At 46.2% G+C, this 22072-nt stretch overlaps 2 protein-coding genes across 2 annotated transcripts; one reads left to right on the top strand and one right to left on the bottom strand.

Annotated features, from left to right (window-relative positions):
* Positions 1–3917: 3917 nt before the first annotated feature.
* On the bottom strand, positions 3918–7292 carry LOC143508651 (uncharacterized). The gene is made up of 2 exons (XM_076997314.1): positions 6354–7292; positions 3918–3934 (listed from the first exon to the last, which is right to left on the bottom strand). The coding sequence occupies exon 1, from the start codon at positions 7290–7292 to the stop codon at positions 6438–6440; it is 855 nt and encodes a 284-aa protein (XP_076853429.1). The 3' UTR covers positions 3918–3934; positions 6354–6437.
* Positions 7293–9173: 1881 nt separating this feature from the next.
* cep126 (centrosomal protein 126) lies at positions 9174–18352 on the top strand. The gene is made up of 12 exons (XM_076990423.1): positions 9174–9658; positions 10080–10199; positions 11268–11413; positions 11660–11771; positions 12027–12225; positions 13281–15228; positions 16074–16208; positions 16426–16544; positions 17014–17065; positions 17396–17560; positions 17719–17783; positions 17872–18352. The coding sequence occupies exons 1-12, from the start codon at positions 9627–9629 to the stop codon at positions 17968–17970; spliced, it is 3192 nt and encodes a 1063-aa protein (XP_076846538.1). The 5' UTR covers positions 9174–9626; the 3' UTR covers positions 17971–18352.
* Positions 18353–22072: the final 3720 nt, after the last annotated feature.

Here is a 22072-nt window from a genome sequence, read left to right as displayed (position 1 = left end):
TTCACTCGTGCGACTATTTTTGCGATCGGGCCGAGTTTCGGCTCAATCGTGTGTCGTGCATCGTATAGTTTACACAGGTAACTCACGACCAACTCCCGATCAGAAATCGCAGCATCGCAAGAATATCAAACATGTTTGAAATTCAAATCGCTCCTCGTGAGAGTATCGCACTGTTGAAGCAGCTCCACGAGCTCTCCCTGCGATTTAGTCGTACAGTTTGAGCTGGAGCTGAGTACACGATTTAAAATATCGTACAGTGTACGCCCGGCTTTAGCAAGCCAAGGGACGTCAGCTATTGATTGTTTGGTTTACATCAGTATCAATAAAGTTCATGACACACACCAAGTTATTACGTGTTATTGTTTATTCAGTGTCCAATGTAGTCGACAGCAAAGTGATGGTCAGAGCTGGATGCTACCGAGCAGAGCTGGATGCTAGCGGATCACAACTAGTTTCAGAGCCGTTTCAGTGGAACAGTTGCTGTCCGCATTTGAAAGAGCAAACTCTCGACTAGTAGATGTTCGTGGTGTACTGCCAGCCGAGAGCTTGCTCTTTTCTAGCTAGATGCTATCGGATCGGGGCTAGAAGCTATCGGCTCGGGGCTAGAAGCTATCGGCTCGGGACTAGAAGCTATCGGCTCGGGGCTAGAAGCTATCGGATCGGGTCTAGAAGCTATCGGATCGGGTCTAGAAGCTAGCGAACCGGGTCTAGAAGCTAGCGAACCGGGGCTAGAAGCTATCGGATCACGGCTAGAAGATATCAGATCACGGCTAGAAGCTAGCGAACCGGGGCTAGAAGCTATCGGATCACGGCTAGAAGCTAGCGAACTGGGGCTAAAAGCTAGCGAACCGGGGCTAAAAGCTAGCGAACCGGGCCTAAAAGCTAGCGAACCGGGGATAGATGCTAGCGGGTCGCAGCTAGATGCTAGCGGACGTACGTGTACTCCCAGCCGAGAGCTTGATCTTTCAAACGCGGACAGCAACTGTTCCACTGAAACCGGCTAGGAACAGTAACAGTACCGGGGACAGTAACAGTACTGGGAACAGTAACAGTACCGGGGACAGTAACAGTACTGGGAACAGTAACAGGGAACAGCACCAACTTTTAGCCGCGAGCTTCCTGCTATGTAGTCTGCAGCAGTGAAATGCTGGCTACAAAGATGCTCCGTATCACAAAGTTTTCCCCTTCATCCCCCCTAATTGCACAAACCCATTTTCTTTTCTGCTCGTCGTCAGCCGGAAAACCGTAGAAACTGAGATACGACTGTTTTTGCTTCGAGATCGAGCACCCTGGTGCACTGCAAAAGCTTTTGTTATTGGACTCTGCCATTGTTTAATGTGTAACGGAAGTAACTTTACCCTGCAACGAGAGCTTCCGGAAGAAAAAATGCGGAAGTGTGAAAAGGGCCTATGGAAACACAACGCGACCGTACCGTTCCGTTGCGAATCGACCCGTATCAAACCGTACCGCGCCAAGCAGGCCCTAGTGGAAATGCGCCATAAGTGGTCTTCTGCATGCTCAAAGCAAATGACTGGGTCTTCATCATCTATAATATGAGCTGTCACAGACACCAAGATAATTCTTGTTGCTAACAGAGGTCCAGTGATCCCCAGTCAGAGCCACATTTGTTTCTTCACAATAACCTGTTTTACTTCCCTTTCCTCATCATACAGCTGCTGGATTTTCTTCGACATTGTCTTTCTGGACGGCAGTTCTTAACTTGCATCAGTTGACACATTTTGCAGTGCTTCTTGTAAGCCTTTAGCTTCGACCACAGAGAGCGAACAACACTGTAAATAATATGACACGTCACGTATAAACGCGTGCAAAGTCGCGCGCGACGGTCACTCGCGAAAGTTTAATCCAGTCTTAATGGTCCAATGAAGGTAATTTAAAAACCAGGGGTGAGTTTCCCAAAACATTCTTAGCGCTAAGTACATCTTAACCTCGTACGTATGAACGAGGTTACGAAGTACTTAGCGCTAAGAACGTTTTGGGAAACTCACCCCAGGACATTTCCTCACTTAAAAAAAACCCGCGACGCCCGGGACAGGATGTGAAATACGGACATGTCCCGGAAAATACGGACGTTTGTTCACCATATCGTACTAGGAATACAATTAGCAGCTAAGTGGCTAAGTGATCATTACTGACCTGCGCGTTAGCCCCAACATGTTTTGCGTTGGTGTGGTAACGAAGGGTGGAAGTGCTCCTGTGATAAGCGAACTCCTTCCTACATAAAGTGCAAATAACACTATTTTTGTTTGTACTTCCATCTGGAAGTTTCTTATATTTAAATTTCCCATCCACCAGCGTAGCCTCTTCAGTCATCTGCATCATGCTCATCTTATTGTGCGTCCATATAATCTGTATGTCTGGAACTCGTACACGGAGAAACATTCCACGGTGCAAAAGTGTCTCATGCGTTAAAATGCGTTAATATTTTTAGTGCGTTAATTTTCCTGTAATTAATTAATCGAAATTAACGCGTTAAAGTCCCACCACTAATATATATATATATATATATATATATATATATATATATATATATATATATATAGTAATCGGATTCCATTTTCAATATATTGTGGCGTGGTGTGGTAGAAAGAAGTTGCAGAGAAGTCCATTCTCCAAACAGAACAGAGGTTTTATTGTTCTTTGTAATAAAACTGGCACTCACAGGCACAATCAGTATAACTCGAGGCCTAAATGAGGTGCCCCTTGCACATGAAACACAGGGGGAGGTCATGACGACGGCAACGTTACACATACATGGAGGGGAAACTAAGATAATGCACAGGTACACAAAAGGATGGACCGGGGTGACTTAACTAATAAAACACAATAAATAATCATTAAAAACACTATACAAACATAAACATCGCATAATTAAACACAACAGGGCCGGGGCCGCAAGGGCTCATGGGTAATGGTGTCACCCTCCGGCACCCCCCATTGGCCCGACGCTACACAGCCCCCCCCCAAGAGGTCAGCCATCCCGGCGACCACACACAAGACAGTCCAGTAGCGTAGAAGGGCAGAAACATGGCATCAAACACACAATTACAGCCGGATGAGGCAGATCCTACTCAACGCGCACGTGAAGCGCAAATACAATCCTGGAGGAAAGAAAAAAACAGCAAGGGCAGTACAACTCAAGACATACGCATGTCGTGTACAAGGCATTAACATAACGACTCCCGGCGTTGAACATGAGCACAGCAGTACGGTAACGTTGTCAAGGTGGCATCAAAAAGATTAGGCATCACCACAATGCACAATAACCACCTGGCACATAACAGACTTGGCATAACAAACAGAGGGAGAACAGTAAATAAGGCAATCAATAGTTACAGACACAATTAAAAATGCGTATATATATATATATATATATATATATATATATATATATATATATATATATATACATGTACACACATAGAAAGAACAGTCCATAACTCGGCATGAGAATGTTAACAATGCAGTTCACAGAACAATCTATGTCACACAGTCCTGCAGGCGCCGCGGTAGCCTCCGCGTGCGCTGTGGCCTGGCCGGACCGGCCACAGGGGAAGTAGCAGGACCAATAACCGGGGAGACAGGCGGTGAAGAGTCCGGGCAGCGTCCAGCACCCTGCACCTTAGGCCGGTACGGGGCAAGGCGGTCGCGGTGCACCACGAGGCGCCGCCGGCCCCAGCGGATCCGGTAGACCACGTCACTGACACGCGCGAGCACAGTGCAAGGCCCCACCCATGCGGACTGCAGCTTGGGGCACAGTCCCTTCTTTCGACGGGGATTGTACAGCCAAACCTCAGAGTGCACGGGCAGGGGCCCGCCGTAGCAGCGCATGTCATAGGCGCGTTTCTGGCGCAGTCCGGCCCCCGCCTGGCTACCCCTGGCTCGCATGTGGACGTCGAGTAGTCTTGTCCGCAGCCTAGAAACGAACACAGGGCCAGGTTCAACATTAACATCATCAGTGGGAGGTGCCCCAAATGCCAGGTCCACAGGTGATCGCAGTTCACGGCCGAACATAAGCATGGCGGGGGTGAAACCAGTAGTCTCCTGTAAGGCGGAGCGGCACGCCAACAGGACGAGAGGCAGTTGTTTGTCCCAGTCACGCTGGTTCTCCTGTGTAGCCATGGCCAGTTGAGTAGCCAGGGTTCGATTGAACCGCTCGACCAGGCCATCACCCTGTGGATGAAGAGGAGTTGTTCGAGTCCTGTGCACCCCCAGCAGGCGGCAAACCTCGGTCATGACGTCCGACTCAAAGTTTCGGCCTTGGTCGCTATGTAGGACCTCTGGGACGCCGAAGCGACAGAAAAACTCATGGAGCAGGGTCTCTGCTGTAGTAACGGCGCTTTGGTCGGGCACCGCATACGCCTCGGGCCATTTCGTGAAGTAGTCCATGGCCACAAGCACGTAGCGGTTGCCCGACTCAGTCACTGGAAACGGCCCCAGTACATCCACTGCCACCCTCTCCATGGGGCAGCCGGATTGCATGGGGTGGAGGGGCGCACGTGAGACTCTCGCCGGTCCCTTCTTGGCAGCGCACGTGTCACAACAATGGACAAACAGTTCAACTCCAGCTCTGCAGCCCGGCCACCAGAATCTCTGTCTCAGTCTGTGAAGAGTTTTTGTGATGCCAAAGTGGCCTGAGCCTGGCAGACCGTGGACAGCCTGCAGAACAGTGTCACGTAGGCCCTGCGGTACTACAGTTTGAGTTAAGCGGCTCCCAGTGCTCGGGTCCTCCCAAGTTCTGTGCAGGACGCCCCCAGCGATTCTCAGGCTGTCCCAGTTGGATCGCAACGCCTTAGCTACGGGTCCCCGTCGTACCACGTCATCCCAGTCCGGCACGACGGCCGCCTCCAAAGCGTCCAGCGCCCATGCCAGTTCCGGGTCGGCCCTCTGAGCCGCAGCCAGCTCCGCAGTGGAGATACAGGGTGACACAGGAGGGGCAACAGCAGTCCGGCCCACCGCTGCACATACACCGACAGTTTCTGCCTTTCCCTCAGCGCGCTGGCAGTGCTTGCAATCGTGGGAAGCGCACGGCCGGCGAGACAGTGCGTCAGCATTCCCGTGGATTCTGCCCGGTCTGTGCTCTACCACAAAGTTAAACTCTTGTAGCCTGGCTAACCATCTCGCTAGCTGGCCCTCAGGCTCCCGGAAGTTCAACAGCCATTGCAGTGAAGCATGGTCTGTCCTCAGCAGAAAAGGTACGCCGTACACGTAAGGTCGGAAATGCCAAAGCCCTTCAACCACTGCTAACAGCTCGCGCCGTGTCACACAATAATTTTTCTCAGCTTTGTCCAGGCGGCGGCTGAAGTATGCTATTGCGCGCTCTGAGCCCTCTTGGACCTGTGACAGTACAGCACCCAACCCGTGGTCGCTTGCATCAGTGTCGACAATAAAGCGCTCAGTGGGGGAAGGATAGGCCAGAACAGGCGCACTGCACAGTCTCTGCTTTAGTGTACGGAAAGCACAATCGGCGTCGTCAGGCCAGCTAAATCTCGTTCCGCCACCCCTTGTCAGGTGGTGAAGGGGGGCAGCAATGTCCGCGAAGCCCTTTACAAAACGGCGGTAGTATGACGCGAGCCCGAGGAAACTACGAACTTGTCGCACCGTACGCGGAGTGGGCCATTCACGGACCGCGGCCGTCTTGCCGGGATCAGTGGCTATGCCCTCTCCGCTGACCACATGCCCGAGAAAATTAATGCGACGCTGAAGGAGGTTACATTTAGCCGGGTTGAGGGACAGATTGGCCTCCTTCACTAAGCCCAGTACCAACTCTAGGTTGGCCAGCGCAGACTCGAAGCCCGTAGCATGGACCAGCACGTCATCCAAATACACCACACATTTACTGCTCGGAACCCCAGACAACACTCGCTCCATTAACCGCTCGAAAGTGGCCGGCGCGTTACAGAGCCCGAAGGGGAGGACCTTGAAGTGCCAAAGACCTGCACCGATCGAAAACGCAGTCTTCTCCTTCGCTGACTCGTCCAACGGGACCTGCCAGTACCCGCTACGCAGGTCCAGGGAGCTGAACCAGTCTGAGCCAGCTAACCGCTCGAGTGTGTCGTCTACTCGCGGCATCGGGTAAGAGTCGAGTTTAGTCACAGCATTTAAACGTCGGTAGTCGACGCAAAACCGCCATGAACCGTCCTTCTTCTTGGCTAGGACCACGGGGGCAGACCATGAACTATTTGAAGGCTCAATTACGCCGGCCGCTGCCATTTCGCGGATTTGGCGTTCGGCTGCCACACGCTTGGTTAAAGGGAGGCGATGCGGTCTCAGGCGGACAGGTTTTGCGTCGCCCGTGTCAATCAGAGCGGTAACAGAGATATCGCCAAACTTACATGAAATATGCCAGTCACGTTGTCCGGCGATTCTCGAAACAACGAAAGAGGGGTGGCCAGTGAGAACCGGAGTCGCCGCGCCCCTCACCGGGCGGCTCCTTGCTCGTTTCCCGAGCCGTTGCACTGGCTGGCTTTGTGGCCGTGAGCCCCGCAATTCCAGCAGACCAGTCGGTGGCTTGCTTGGCGGTCGTGTGGGCGGGTCTGACGGGGCATCCTGTTAAGGCAGTCACCGGTGAAGATTTGTTCTGCCCTGACGGCCTCGTCCACGGCAGCGTCGAGAGTGGTCGGGTTGTACGGGCGGACGTGTCTCCTCAGCTCAGCCGGCTCCACCGCGCCCAGAAAAAAATCTAGTTCTAACTGCCGTTGGGCCTCGCGTGGGAACAGGGGGTAGGCCAGGCGAACCAACAGTGCCAGCTCCGACGCCAACACTCTCAGGCCTTCTCCCCGAGCACGGCGACGTCCCGCCAAGAGCTGCTTCGCCGTCGACTCGTCCGGTTGCCGCCCGAACCTGCTCCTCAGTGCCGCTTTGAGTGGCGTCAGCGCGTTCCTATCCTCCGCTGGGAGCCCGACTAGAACCCTGAGCGCAGGTCCCCGTAGCACCAGGCACAGTTGAACCGCCGTCTCAGCGTCCGACCAGCTTTCGTAGTTGGCGACGGCATCGAGCTGAGCCTCGAACGCTGCCCAATCCGCTTCGCCGTCATAGCCAGGCAGGCTGAGCCGGCGTGTCGGGCCGGTCGTCGCTTCCGTTGCCGATGTACGCGTGGCGGCGGGAGGTAACGTCTCGTGGCGCGTCCCGGCGGGTGGTGGTAACATCTCATCGCACATGTGGCGCGTCCCAGCGGGCGGTGGTAACATCTCGTCGCGCGTGTGGCGCGTCCCAGCGGGTGGTGGTAGCATCTCGTCGCGCGTGTGGCGCGTCCCAGCGGGTGGTGGTAACATCTCGTCGCGCGTGTGGCGCGTCCCGGCGGGTGTTGTTCTGCGTCCGTCCCAGCGGGTGGTGGTAACATCTCGTCGCGCGTGTGGCGCGTCCCGGCGGGTGTTGTTCTGCGTCCGAGGGACGGTGGTACGATGTCGCTTGGCCCGTCAAGATGATGTCTGACCGATTTCCTGCCGTTCCTTCGCTTCTCTCTCAGCCCTGCTTCAAGCCGTTCGAGCTCTCCGGAAAGGTGGAATATTTCATCACGGAGAGCCACTTCTGACACCAGTTGTGGCGTGGTGTGGTAGAAAGAAGTTGCAGAGAAGTCCATTCTCCAAACAGAACAGAGGTTTTATTGTTCTTTGTAATAAAACTGGCACTCACAGGCACAATCAGTATAACTCGAGGCCTAAATGAGGTGCCCCTTGCACATGAAACACAGGGGGAGGTCATGACGACGGCAACGTTACACATACATGGAGGGGAAACTAAGATAATGCACAGGTACACAAAAGGATGGACCGGGGTGACTTAACTAATAAAACACAATAAATAATCATTAAAAACACTATACAAACATAAACATCGCATAATTAAACACAACAGGGCCGGGGCCGCAAGGGCTCATGGGTAATGGTGTCACCCTCCGGCACCCCCCATTGGCCCGACGCTACAATATATATATATATTAGTTACCTTGAAAATGGAATCCGATTACTGATTACTGATTACTCCTTTTAGTTAGTACGTTGCTGATTACTTGATTTTAAAAGTAACTACGTTAGATTACAAGTTACTTTAGTAGTTACATTCAGCAGCAAAATTTATTTTTGTGCATTTTTAACAGTAACAATGTTAAAAGGTTCGGTAGCCGAGGCAGAAACTGCTTAATCCAAAAATCCGGAGGAGGGAAACTTCCCAGGGTTGCCAGGTCCTTCCAAAAGATCATTTTTCAAGATCACATGGAGTGAGATTTGATCTTGGGGGTGGGTGGGTGGGGTTATGGGTGGCGAGATGAAATTGTTGAGGGGGGGGGGGGGTGGCGAGTGTAAAATGGAGACAAATTAAGTATTTTATTGCGATCGATTCTTAGCGTTGACTTGTAACTCCCGCGGTAGCCCAACTCAAAAGTAGCCAAGTAGCCTCCTGTATCCCTGGCGCGCGCAGGCGCCGTCTCCCCAGTGTCACTTAAAGTGCTCGCCCTGAGTAGTAGTAGTCGCTACAGTATCTCCTGACATTACGTTTGTGTAGCTGCGCGGTATTATTTGTGAATTTATTTGTAAGCGTAAGCGAACTGTTCAGTCAGACAGCTATTTGTTGTGAAACGAAATACCATTACAATTTCACAGGGTTGCCAACTCTCACGCATTGAGCGTGAGACACACGCATTTGACTGTCTTCACACGCTCACACACCACACATCCGATTTCTCACGCCGAAAAAAAATCTAGTTTATTTACCTCTGATCTACATCTATGATTCAATGAGTTACTAGTTCGCTCTGGCGACAACCACCGGCGATTTGTGGCCATTATGTTCGCCGCCCCCCCCCCCCCCCGGTTCAAATCTCACTCAAAGTGATCTTGAAAAGTTGGCAACCCTGTAGCCACGTTTATCACCCACTGACCAGTATCGTACATCTCAACCATACATTTAAACACATATGCTAAACAATTTAAAATGCACGTTTAATTTATTGTGTAATACAGTATACGTATGTAGTTTATTTCCTTAGCATACACCAAAGTTCAACTACTTTCAGTTTTAGAGACTTCCCTTGAAGCTAAACGTCTGTGCACGACTTAATTCGTCTTTGGTGTTGCAGCGCCCCCATGCGACATTGTTCTTTATTTCCGTTGTCAAGGAAGCGCGTCTGTGGTTGCCAACATGGACAAAGTGTTGAAGGTATGCGTTTATGCCAAGCTTTCTGCTAAGTAATTAACAGTTGTTAATAAACAGAGCTAGTGTTGGCAGAGTTCTGAAATGTACGTTTGTGCTCTGTAAAATAAGGGGGGAAAGCAACCGGTGACTGTAGGAAGTATTTAATAATGTATTAGCTCGCTGGTACCTAGCTAGCTTGTCCTCGCGACCTGTTTGCCGGACGGCTGGTTAGCCACACCGCTACCATGGCAACACCTCGCGAGCTGCTGCTGCTAGTCCAGGCCAGATGATCCACCTCAGTGTCAGCCGTGTCACTTTAACATCAGGAAAACGAAATTATTATTATTATTATTTTAGTTATTCGGTCCGGGTAGGATCCTCGAACATCACCATGACGCGACTTTTCTTTTTTGGACGAGGACTGGGATGTTGAGAGACGAAAGCTAAGGAAGCTCAGCGACTCCTTCAGTTTGGGGATGGAGGTCCTGAAGGATCATCTCTTCTACTCGTATCCTTCATGATGTGTGCGGCACTGCCCGTGTCACCCTAAATATAAGGGAGCTTCTAACTCCTGTGTGTAAAGGGCTACATAAAAATAAGGATCGAAAAGCTAGCTACCTAAATTAGCCTGGTAGCTACTTTTAATAATAAGGTCATGTAAGGTAGATTACGTCTGACATGTGATGTGGCAGTAGGTCCACTATGTTTGATCAACATGAGGGATGAATCCTAGCTTGTATGTAACAACAATTAGCCTAAATGTTTTGTGATGGTTCTTTTCATTATAGGGCTTGAAAAGCCCTATATTGTTTATTTATTCTCAGTCTCTTTAATTAGGTTACCTGGAAATTATTTAAGCTATGGCCTAATTTTAAATTGCTCTTTTGAAATTCTCAAATGTTCACTTCCTTAATCTGGCATCACATCAGAAGCATTAAATCTGGTCAGGACGCAGAGGTTGAAGATGACAGGCGATTACTGTTGCAGGAACAGAAGTCCTGTCGGGCTCGTGCCCGCAAATTGTCCTTGGAAACAAATCAACGCAGAAAGTGAGATCATACATCACTTACATGGTTTACTGTGCTTCAGCAGAATTAGAGATGTAAATACTCATATCAGAGTATTATATTATAATCTAGACCATAAGTGTTCAAATTTAAAATATCTGAACAAATATATCAGAGATCAACAATGTTATGGTTGAGTCAGAATTGTAAAAACAAAATAAATGTACACATACGTGCATAAAGAAATACAGTAATGATAGTAAATGCAAAGTTAGCCTGTGACGAGCAGCAGGGTACAAACAGTGTTGGGAGTGACCTACAGCTTATCCTGCTCTAGCAGCTTAGGTTTCTGATCCAGTGACTACACCAAAAACCAATGAAAGAGAGCCTAGCACTCCGGCCACAGATACTGTTACTCAACACACTAGTTGTCATTTAGGATTTGAAATAGATCCCTTAATCAGCTAAGGACTAAGACTAAAGTGACCAATAATAACAGACATCAGTGACCACACTGAGCCATAAATATCCTGTTAGGTTTGTAAGACTTGCTATGTAAGACTCCTTAAGGACAGCAGTTCCTTAAGGAGGAGGGTGCAGGTGTGCTAAATTTGTGTGTTTGTGTTTATGTTTGTGTGTGTGTGTGTGTGTGTGTGTGTGTGTGTGTGTGTGTGTGTGTGTGTGTGTGTTTGTGTGTGTGTGTGTGCACTGTACTCTGGTATTTTGAATTACCATTACAGTAAAAGCTATATGATTGTTCCTATTACTTTTGATTTCATGACACTTTTGTATTTACACAAACACCCAAGTTCAGTTGACTTGCTTTGTGTCTCATACAGCTGTGGAATGTGTTAATTGGTGTTCCATTACCAAATTAATTCTGTTGAAATGGCAGCTTGGAGAGTGCTTCAGTTTCCTTCAGCTTCACTGACACAATGACAGCTCACACAATGACATGATATGGGCCGTGGAAACAAGCTTTCATTTGCCCTTCCCCCTCATTTCATATTTAGATGTTTTTACTTTCATTTTCCTTTTATCTGGTAATCTCTCCTCATATCTTTCTCTCACTCCATCACACTCTTTCTTTCCTCCCTCTCTCCCTCTCAGAGCTCAGGAGGAGAAGAGAAGGCAGTGGGATGTTCAGGAGGAGATACTGCGGGAGAATATTCTTCAGCAGCGCAAGCAGAGGTTACAGGAGGCCACAGAGCGCTTTCAGAGGGCACATCTCCCTCCTTCACAGAAGAGGAGGCCAGGTCAGCCAATCAAACCCTCAAGACCGACCCCCCTGGCCCACTCTGGCCCACGCCAGCACACCCACACCCCTCTGTCAGAATTAACCCTACTCTTTGGTGACTTTTATAGCTTGGATTGTTGTAACTGTGCAGTAATTCACTCATTGTGTATTCATAATATAATTCATATACTTATCATACATATAAATATTACAGTTAGCTATAATTCATGGGTGTTTTATATGAATGAAATTGTTTGTGCCGTAGCCTCTGGTAAAGGAGCAACCAACTTAGATGAAGCACTCAGTCATATTCATGGGGCCCTGAGCTCATATGCTTATCAGTCTTCATTCTTGTCCAGTGCCCCCAACCTAAGCAGGTAGGTGACTTTACCATTCCAGGCAATGATGTGTGTTTACTTCAATCCATATCATATTCTGTTTAGTTCATGCAAGTTTTGTCTTTCAAACAAATCAAACTGCTTGTTGTACTGCTATTTATATGTTTTGTAAACAAATGCCTTTCGTTTGCCTGACAGTGAATGTACCAAATCCAAGATTCATTCTCTACTGGCTCTCTTACTGTTCAATACATTTACTGTCTTTTTTTTTTTTTTTACTTTTATTTTGCGCAGGGGTGGCAGTCCCTCACTTAAGCCACCAGGAGGCTCTAACGGCTCTCGCAACACGCGAGCGCTTTCTGCGGCTGAGGCCTATGCCAAGCTCGTGCAGGAGAGAAACCTAGTTGACTTTAAGAGCAGCCAGCTGCACTTCCTCAACCAGCCGCAGAAAGTCGAGCCTCCAGTGAAGGACCTTGAACAGGCCCGTCCACAGGTACGATTGTAACTACTGTTATGCAGCTTAGGACAACTATAGTGTACATGTCTGATTTTCTTTCTAAAAATATATCATTTAAAAAGGATATTAATGAAGATGAAATATGAACTTACTGAAATATTTTTCACATTTTGTCTGACTTTCCATTTGTGATTAGCTGAGATGTATTCTGAGTTCATAATACAGGCACACTGACCACATTTTAGTAAGATGCACCTCTCCCATTAAATCTCTTGAAGTATTGTTTCACCTTATGCACCTGTAACCCATAAATGGCCATATATAACAGCCATGGTAAAAGGCACTGACACAAAGAAACAAGTTTGACACTAATGCATAATCTGATAATAAATATCAGTAATGAACCTGTGGTCTAATGGCCTTCGGCCTTGTGCCACCGCAGCACACCAGTGCCAGTATCTCTCAGTATAGCACTCCCACTCATGAATTATTGTGTGGGTGTTTGATGGGAAGTCTATGGGTGTGTATTCAGGGTGTGTGGGCTTGTGTTTAAAGTACACGAGTGAGTTTGTTTTGGTTTGTATTAAGAACATTCTGAAATGAGTTGACTTACTAGGTCACACACACTCCCACACCCTCTCGTTCACACTCCCCCCCCACACACACACCCTCTCGTTCACACTCACACCTACACACCCACACAAACACTCACACATGAACACAAAAAAATTCTCACACACATAGTCTCCCTCTCTCTCAAACTCGAATGCTACCTATGTTGAGTCGAAGCCAGTGCATAATCCTGTAATTCTAAACAGATCAGGACATAGCTGCTACAATCCTACCTAGAAAGGAGGAGGCAAGACTTCTAAGAAATTGTGTATCTTCTATGCTTAAGCCTAGTAATTTTTATGGAATTTATTGCTGAACATTTGTAAATATTATTCCCTTTAAAATCAACCAGTGGGATTCCTGGAAAGCCTCATAAACTAAGATCCACCTACCTGTTGTTTTCCCATCTCTACACCATTGGCTCTTGTTATATTTTATTGGTCTCAAAGTATTTGTCTCTCCTGTTTCACTGATTTCAGGAGCATCATGATGCTGTCTTTAGCTGTACAGAAAGCCTTTCTAGCCTGGATAGCCTGGAGCCTGTCCCAGAGGTAGTCCAGCAGGTCCATAATGACAACCCCACCTTCTGCTCTAGTTCCTCTCTGGGTGTGCAAGAGGTCCATGAAGCCAAGAGACCCTCATCGCCTCCACCAAGGAGCTTCCTGGAGAAGGTGTTAAGTCAGCAGAGCAACCCCAGTTCTAGTCCCCCATCATCTGTGCTTAAAAATGAGTCGTCAGATGAGGAGCAGAGCATCCAGGATCTCACGCATGCAGTGGAGCATTGTGGCCTGGTGGAGCAGTCCCAGGGCCACAACATGCAGGCTACTCCCAGCTGTTACCAGAACTTGGCTGCTAACACAGGACATATGACTTCTTGTTATGGCCGGGCTGCTCAAGGGAATATTGTAAGAGACAAAGGTGCTGTGGTCACCCACTGCAAAACACAGACCACACCAGACACTACACCTCTGGAATTCTCCAGGCTGATTCAAGAGTCAGACCCTTCCCTTCTGATGAAAGCCCTGGAAGGAAAACATGTGAAACCTCCACCAGAGACGGACGCTGCCTGCAAATGCAGAAATAGGGAGGATTTATTCAGGGTCTCTTCTAGTATTGCTGCTGACCAGAATGCTCAAAGGAACCCAGCATTACAGAAGGTAGCAATTGATGGATCTTCCCAGTCGCATAAGAGTGAACCAGATGGAGAAGCCATAATTCCCATGAGAGAAGCCAGACTTCAGAGCAATGTGAAAGTGTGGAAGAGAGGAGATTCTTTGGTCCCAGGAGATGAATCCAGTGATGGTCAAGTAACCGAGGCCTCTATTCCCGAGTCTTCCAGTACCACAGAGGAGCCAGAGAAGATGCCAACGGAGCCTGTGGCCACCCGTCAAGCCCCCCGAAGTGGTGACGTGCGCTTCCTCAAAGGAATACTTAAGAAACAGTCCAAGTATGTTGCAAGAAATGTCAAGTTTTCTTATAGGCCGGGCCATTTTGTTTTCACCAGACAAGTGGCCATGTCTATCAGGGACAGCATGGAGCTTGCCAGGGCAAAAGTCCGAGATCCAGGCAGCAACAAGGGACCAAAGAAGAAACTGCGTTGGTTCGATGAGGTGAATAGCAATGAGGAAGAGGATGAAGAGAGAGTGAAGAAAAACTCAAACAAGCCACCAGCAACCAAGAATCAACTTCCTCCACCTCAACAGCCTTTAGGAGATCATCTACAGGGACTATACTGGTCCGCCTATGCAAACGTACCCACACACACACCAAAGACCAGTATGACCTCACATGGACCAGTCAGCACCAGGCAGGCCTGGTCAGACGGTGGATCTCAGGAGGGAGGGCGGCAGGAGCAGGCCGAGTCCAGGCCCCAGAGAGCAGCCCCTCGTGCAGCACCGCCGCGAGTTCCCCGGAGGGTGCGCTCAAGCCACATTTATCGGGCCAGGAGGGGCGCCGTCATCAGGCCGCAGTCGACTAGCGAGGCACGTCATGTGATTGGAGCCCAAGGGCTGACCATGGTACCTCGACCTCCTCCTCGATCTGAGCTGGCAGAAGACAGTTCAAACAAGGCCCCCATAAACATTGCCAGGATGGGCTATAGCGAAGACCCCCCCGCCGGCAAATCAGGGCTGGCATCAGAGGAGGTTGCTCGCAAGGACAGTCCAGACAGTCAGCCTCTACCTCCACGACAAATCTTCCACACAGAGGGAGGCACTCAGTTTTCCACAATGCCGTCCTCCTACGCCTACACGTATGAGACAGTGGCCAAAGGTGTATACACCCTCTTCCAGGCAAATGCCAAGGGAGGCGGAGCCAAGAGTGGGCCCCCGCATAGGGAGAACAGCATCTGCTTGGATCGCACGCCAACAGATGAGGAGATCTCACTGCTATGGCATGGAGTTCGTAGCGCCTTAGCCAGCAAAGACGGTAATACAGCCCCAACCTGCCTCACAACACACAGGCATGTTTATTTAGGTCAGTCTTACAACTACCATTGTCAAATGTCACAGATTGTGGTGTGTTACTATTCCAGCTCGTCCACTTACTACGTGACAGTTTCTGTAACGATTCTTCAGGAACCCTGAAAAGAACTTGGCTAAAAATGAAAGCATGCACCTTTACATACTTGAAAGTTTCGGTCCAACAAAATCGACTGCCATTATAACACACCCAGACAATAGTATTGCACATGTTCACCTCTTGTTGGAGCAAAATCTTTTTTCCACTTCAGATATTACACATGCCAGGAACATAATATAAGACATGCAGCTCTCATTGCACCTTGTCATATAGTCAGACACGAGTCCCTTGACAGAACTGGACTCTCTTTGTGCATCAGCAGGTTCAGCAGCTTTACTCGAGATTCTTTGTGGGTAATTTTGTAGTCTTTGGAAAAGGTTCCTTTTGGTTGAATCAGTAGGGTCTGTTTGCTTTGGCCTCTTGTACAGCATTGCGCCACTTACGGGATTACTGCTCTGCTGAAATGGATCCATATGATAGTGGAAGCATTATTCATGTTGGGTATCTTTATATTGGTATATTAGGCTTTAAGAACTGTTGAATTATGTTAGAGCATATAGCAGATATAGCAAATGTGAATGTTGCAAGTTTTTTTTTAGGCCTTTCCCTAAAATCACTTTGGCTTCCTCTCCTTGTCTGTCCCCCTTTATCTCTCTCTCTCTCTCTCTCTCTCTCTCTCTCTCTCTCTCTCTATCTATCTATCTATCTTCTTATCTCTCTCCTTCTGTATCCTTCTCTTTAAATCATCTTAGGTGAGACTCGAAGCTTCCTGACTAACAGCTCATTGTCTGCTTCTCCTCAAGCCCATGCCAGTTTGTCCCATGTTGCTATCAACGGCGTCAAAGCAGTCACAAGAATCGGGGGCGTTTTTCTCAACCCTTCAAACAGTAAGGAGCCAAAGGTTCAAACCACTCAGAGACACCCAAAACATCTGTTTATGACATTCATTGTGAAATGATCATTTTGGACTTACATGGCAAATTGTATGTACTACCTGTTCTACACGGTAGGCTGGCCTTGCGTTTTCTTGGTGAAAGGGTCTTTTCATGGTCTGATAAATGCCTAAATACTGCGTTGTTTCCATTTTTGCATCCTGCCAAGCAGCGAGGAGTCCAGTGAAGAGACCAACTGTAGAGAATAATATGATAAAGAGCAGAACCCATGTTGATCATGGCAGGATCTATGCTGCAACACCAGGGCCCAAATCCCAGTGTTTTCACCAGGTACTCACACATTTGTGCATATATATATCCTACACTAACAGGCCAGCAGGGAGCGCTCAGATCTTCCAGGTACACGTGTATCCCCCATCAAGAAAGCCTCATTAACAAGAGCAGTGAATCCCAATCCAGTCCGCATGTTTGATCTATTCTGGATGTGCAGGTTGTGTTCAGGGTGTGTTAGTTGAAAGTCTAAAGCTATTTTTTTAGTATTGAGGTAATTCTGGTGTGCTGAGATAGAAAGAAAGGGTGACTCAAGGGTCCTTTGGGACTAGCAACCTGATTATAATCCATTATAGTATTACCATTAATTTAGAGTTTGACTGTTTGTATTTAATCTCCTAACCACAAGGTTGTTCATTTGGATTGTATTTAATCTCCTAACCACAAGGTTGTTCATTTGGATTAAGCACTTCATGTAATGTTTGTGACTGTTACTTTTAATTTCTCATTAATGTTTTTGATCCTACAGGCTACAGAGCTCGTAAGTGGATACAAAACAGACCAGACACTGCATGATGAAGGTATCATTTATTACTATGAATTTAATTCAATATACAGCACACAGTGCAGATATAGATTACAATAAATCTTTAGTTCTGGCGTTTGGAAATCTGGTGTGTGAAAAGCTTTCTAACCATACTATTGTATCTGATGACAGCATATTAATAATTGGCAGTATTAACAGCATTTATTTAAAACAATGATCAGAGTTTCTGTTGTTTTTTTCTGTTCTTTTCAGAAAGGTAATGAATAGAACATATTTATATATTTATACACAACACGCTACATCATGCATTATCATTGGGTTTACCTCACCGCCTTGTTTCCCCACATCCCCTCCTCCCTGACAGTGGTACTGGAGACCGGCGGACAGGGAGTCCTGGACACGTCTGCTGAGCCCCAGAGGACCAACGCGGTTCAGCAGCCGTGGGGCAAGGCGTTCGGCCTCAGCGCCCTCTCCCTGGAGGAGCAGAGACTCCTGCAGTCCCTGGACCGGCTCAACGAACGCCTGCAGAGTACGCATCACCATCTCTCGCCGCTGCATTAGCAGGGCCCGGCAGGACAGCCTTTGTCCACTTGGTCCGGTTAATTACAGTAGCAATAAAAGTTGAGTAGTGTGGCCATTAGTGTGCACAGTGTAGAATTGATGGATGGCTTTCCTTGTAATGAACAGATGTGCAGGATGTGGCTACAGGTAACACTGCACTCAAGGGTGTGTTTGCCCTGGACGCCGCATATGTGAGTAACCTCGCCGTGTTCACCTTGCCACTGGCCTGCCAGGACATCACTCTCTACCTTCTCACACTGTCTCTGTGGCTCCTGGCAGAACCAGTCCCCCCAGACAGGTGAGGCGTTGGGTGTCACCCTGCGCCGATACCGCGTGGGCTCAGCCGACAGCCGCTCCGGCTCTCACAGACGCTACTGACTACAGCTCCCAGAATGCACTTCTCTCTCTGCCTGCCGCTGGTGGGCTGGCCCTTCTGAACCTCCCTCACAAGCACTTTATTGTTTTGACTTACACCAAATCAAACAAGCAGTATTGCTGGTCAACGTAGCTTTTGGATAGAGAGTCTTTTCAGACTTTAGAATAAAATCTATAACTAGAGAGTAGTAAAATAACATTAGCCATATAGCAATATTATAAACAATATTTACATTTGCTTGAGTCTAATAGGCTGAAAATAATTTCATGTGTAGTTTGCCCCCTAATTAGTACAGATCTTATTTTTGTACTTTGAGATGATTTATTTTCAGAAAAGTATTTGTTTGCGTGTATATATATATATAATATAAATAGAGCACAATGTTACACGATCAAAGTTGTAAATTGATGTACTTTTGCTTATGCTGTGTAATGTGATAATAGAAAAAATATTTCTAAAAAGTGCAGTAATTCCTATTTTTTTTATTATATCATCATGACATTCTGGGAAATAAGGCTCTTTGCACATCATGATGATATGCTGATCTAATCACAACAGGTTTTCTGGGAGTGTATAACTGTCTGTCTTCATGTATGTGACATGACAGTCTTGTGGTTGTGTAAACTAAAGAGGGAGGGACCCTGACCCTGTAGAGCCAGTGGAGTAAGTGCAACGTACTGCTGGAATTATTACTCACTTGACAGTCATTTACACTCACACACTCATGTTATCTTTATAGGGATTTCCATCAACCACATTACCACAGTGAAACAATATAGTTATCCGTGACCCTAACCTAATCTTTAACCTCAGTAACCAAACAACAAAATCATTTGGCTCTGAACATTATTAAAGTATTTTTTCTCATGACTTCACAGCATCTGAACTGATATGATTACCAGACATTGTCTGGTAATCATATCAGTTTGTGTGGGTTCAGTCAGCCTTAATAAAGATAAATAAATAATAAATAATAAAAATAATAAAGATAAAAAATAATAAAGTCAGCCTTAATAAATTGTGTGGGTTCAGTCAGCCTTAATAAAGAATCAATCGCAGTGCACACACACACACACACACACACACCATGGTAGCCTGCTTCTATATACAATGTCTGAAATGGTGTCTGGAAACGATAGAATACGATCTGTGATTTAAAAACAAGCACAGCAGGAAGTGAATATGTGTGCACCTAAGAAATCCTTCTGTAAAGTTGTGCATATGTTATGAACATTCTAATACGTTACCAAAACTCAGTCTTTACTTTCACAGGGTACACACAGTCGTTTTCAGCCCTGTCAGAAGCTGCATTTTGATGGAACGAATACTTTTAGGTATGTATTTAAAATTGGCGTCTGTTTTCCAATAAGTCATTGTAGCCATGGGCCATGGCTTTTGGAGAACCCAGAGTAACTCGGTTCATTAAACGACTTGGATAGTAACTGGCAGTACATACATGACTAGCCATGCACAGAGAAAAAAACAAAAAGACAAGGAGAAGCCAAATTCACCTTGCCTTAAGTTAAGGAAAGTTAAAGTTTTGCCTGCATGTGTAATGCTGTTAATTTGTCACGTCTTTCCTGTGCAAGCTTTACTCTTGCCTCGGGTCAGCTTGCCTTGTCTTGTTGCAACAGGAGGGAGGAAACCCAGGCACTGCATTAGTGTTTGGCACTGACTTGCCTTCTTTCAGAAGTGATGAAACTACCCTGTCGTCTAATGAACACACCTGCTAAACAGGTTTGAGCTTATTGTGCCCCAGTCCTGCTATATGTTGGGGGTTGTCTCAAACCCAGATTGTCCTGTCTGTTTTGGCAGAAAGAGATTTTACAAGATTTCCTCTTGTGATGTAAAAAGCCCAGGGATTTAAGTACACACATGTTTCAACAAGACTTTCAGTCTTTCTGAATTAGAGTTCCAACAGTTTTGGAATAAAACCTCTGAACAAAATTAGAAAAATCCTCACCATCTCATCATATGACTAATACAGCCTAAGCTTTACATATTATTATAATAAAAAAATATATCAACGTGACAAGTCAATTGTGTGTATGTGCTGAAAATGCTCATTTCGTTGTGGCATCACCGAACTTTGCATATTATTCAAGTGTCCATCAGGACAGGAATCCACTGGAGACAAGGAAATTGGGGCATTTCTGTAAGTTGATAGGTATTAAGCTAATGATTGGCAATCCCAGAAAGCAGCATCCAGAGTAAAATGAGGCCCCTCAGGTGGGATTTGCTCTCTAGATCTGTAGAATGACCTTAGACACAGCCTGCCTTGGGGTAACACCTGGTCTTTTCAGCAGACAGCCCTCCTGTATTGACCAAGAAACATAGTTAGGTGACATGACACTAATGTGGCAAACACCATGGCCATAAATACATTTTATGTGAACTGTTGCATATAAAATGTGGGAAACATGTGAAAAAAACTTTCCAGAAAATAGTATTATAAAGTTAGTGGAGTGTGAAGCTCATTTTTAATGGAACTCAAGCCCTGGATGACACTGATACTCCTGGGTTTGTTGTTAACCTTGGCAATTAATTAATTAATTAATTGTTTTTAATTAAGAAAAAACAAAACATTAAAGAAAAAGAGTTAAAAACAAAGATTACTGTTAATTATTAAAAGAAACTCCAAACTGCATGCAGAAATCCTTATCTTTACAAAATGCCGTTTTAAACATTTAAAATACTACTACTACTGCTGCTAATAATAATAATAGTAATAATAATACATACATACATAAACTTCTATATTTCCCAGTGTATGAAGCCCTTGTGTAATGTAGCTATGTTCATGGTCCTTAATCAATTCTTCATTTTGAAATTCTTCATTGCTCCTTTTTGCACTGGGGAATCTGAGTAATCATATGTTTTTTAAATTATGTTTACTGCTCTTAGCCTATGTGTCTTCTCTCTTTAATCTAATGAAGAATATTCCAGTGTTTTGACCAATGGTTTTGACTGGGTTCACGTCAGTACATATTAGGCAGTATAACAAGGACAAAGGGAACAAATCATGCGATTGTTTTTTTTAATTTATTATTTTACACATTTTAGAAGAAATACGTGTTTGTTTTTTTCTGTAACCCAATAGCAAATCAAATGTTTTTTAAAGAAACTAAAAAAGATCGACAAAAATAATACGAATAACAAATAAGTAATACAATTTCAACCTACACAGCAATAAGCCTTAATACTTTTTCAATGCGATAAAAATGTAACACTGAAACAAAAGGTGATTGAAGCCATTGTGAGCGGGAGATAAGACTAAGAGAAAAACCTCTGTGACATGTTGACCAAATGATGGAGTTACCACACAAGGACCAAGTGGGTGGTCCTCCCGGGCCTGGGCAGCAAAGCCTCCAGGGCAGAGCTTAGATATGGCCGTGGTCCCCGGGAACTTTACAGCTCATTACTGATCCAAGAATCACACTCTGGAAACGACCATCCCCAGAAAAGCACGTTTCAATACCAGCAATGTGACATAGATGATAATTAATTGGCTTCTGTTCTTACTGTTTGCCCTACATTTTAATATCTGAGTAAAAATGACTGATTTCGACTTTGTTTTACTTTATTTTATTTCTTACTTAGTTTATTGTTATAATTTATATATTTCTAACAGTAGCAAATCAAATCAATGACTTGCAACGTGTTATATATTGCCATTGCTCTTTATATGGACACGGTCCGTTCGCAAACTACACGTTTGCAACCAAATCAAGCTGGGTTGGTACGGGTTTAGTTGGTCTAGTGTCTGGGTCAGAGTAGAGAGTTTATAAAGAGACCGAAAAGCGAATGGACAAAAGGGGAAAGTGTAAGGCAACTTTTCAAGTGGATTCTTCATGCCATTACAGTTCCCGCAGAGGATTAATAAGACTTGATAATCACTCACTGGTTGGATGTATGGGAAAGACACGGAGCTTTGACTAAATGATTCCTCAATGCAACAGGAAAATGATTTGCATGACAATTCTGGGAACCGAATGAAACTGTGTTCCGCGGCGCGACAGAGAAAGAAAAATTATTGTTATAAAAATAGTGCATGTGTGTTTATTGTTTGATGCGAGTTTGTCTAAAACTTTAGCATGAATAAAT

This window comes from Brachyhypopomus gauderio, chromosome 2 (genome assembly GCF_052324685.1).
Source record: "Brachyhypopomus gauderio isolate BG-103 chromosome 2, BGAUD_0.2, whole genome shotgun sequence".
Taxonomy (NCBI): Eukaryota; Metazoa; Chordata; class Actinopteri; order Gymnotiformes; family Hypopomidae; genus Brachyhypopomus; species Brachyhypopomus gauderio.
This window is presented reverse-complemented; position numbering and strand designations above follow the sequence as displayed.

Excerpts from the sequence above, each read along its gene's own strand:
- cep126 (XM_076990423.1), top strand. The coding sequence starts at position 9,627 with ATGGAGGTCCTGAAGGATCATCTCTTCTACTC. Across the intron at positions 10,200-11,267 it reads GAAACAAATCAACGCAGAAA|AGCTCAGGAGGAGAAGAGAA; the intron begins GTGAGATCATAC and ends TCTCCCTCTCAG. Across the intron at positions 16,209-16,425 it reads TTTTCTCAACCCTTCAAACA|CGAGGAGTCCAGTGAAGAGA; the intron begins GTAAGGAGCCAA and ends CCTGCCAAGCAG.
- LOC143508651 (XM_076997314.1), bottom strand. The coding sequence starts at position 7,292 with ATGTTACCACCACCCGCTGGGACGCGCCACACGCGCGACGAGATGCTA.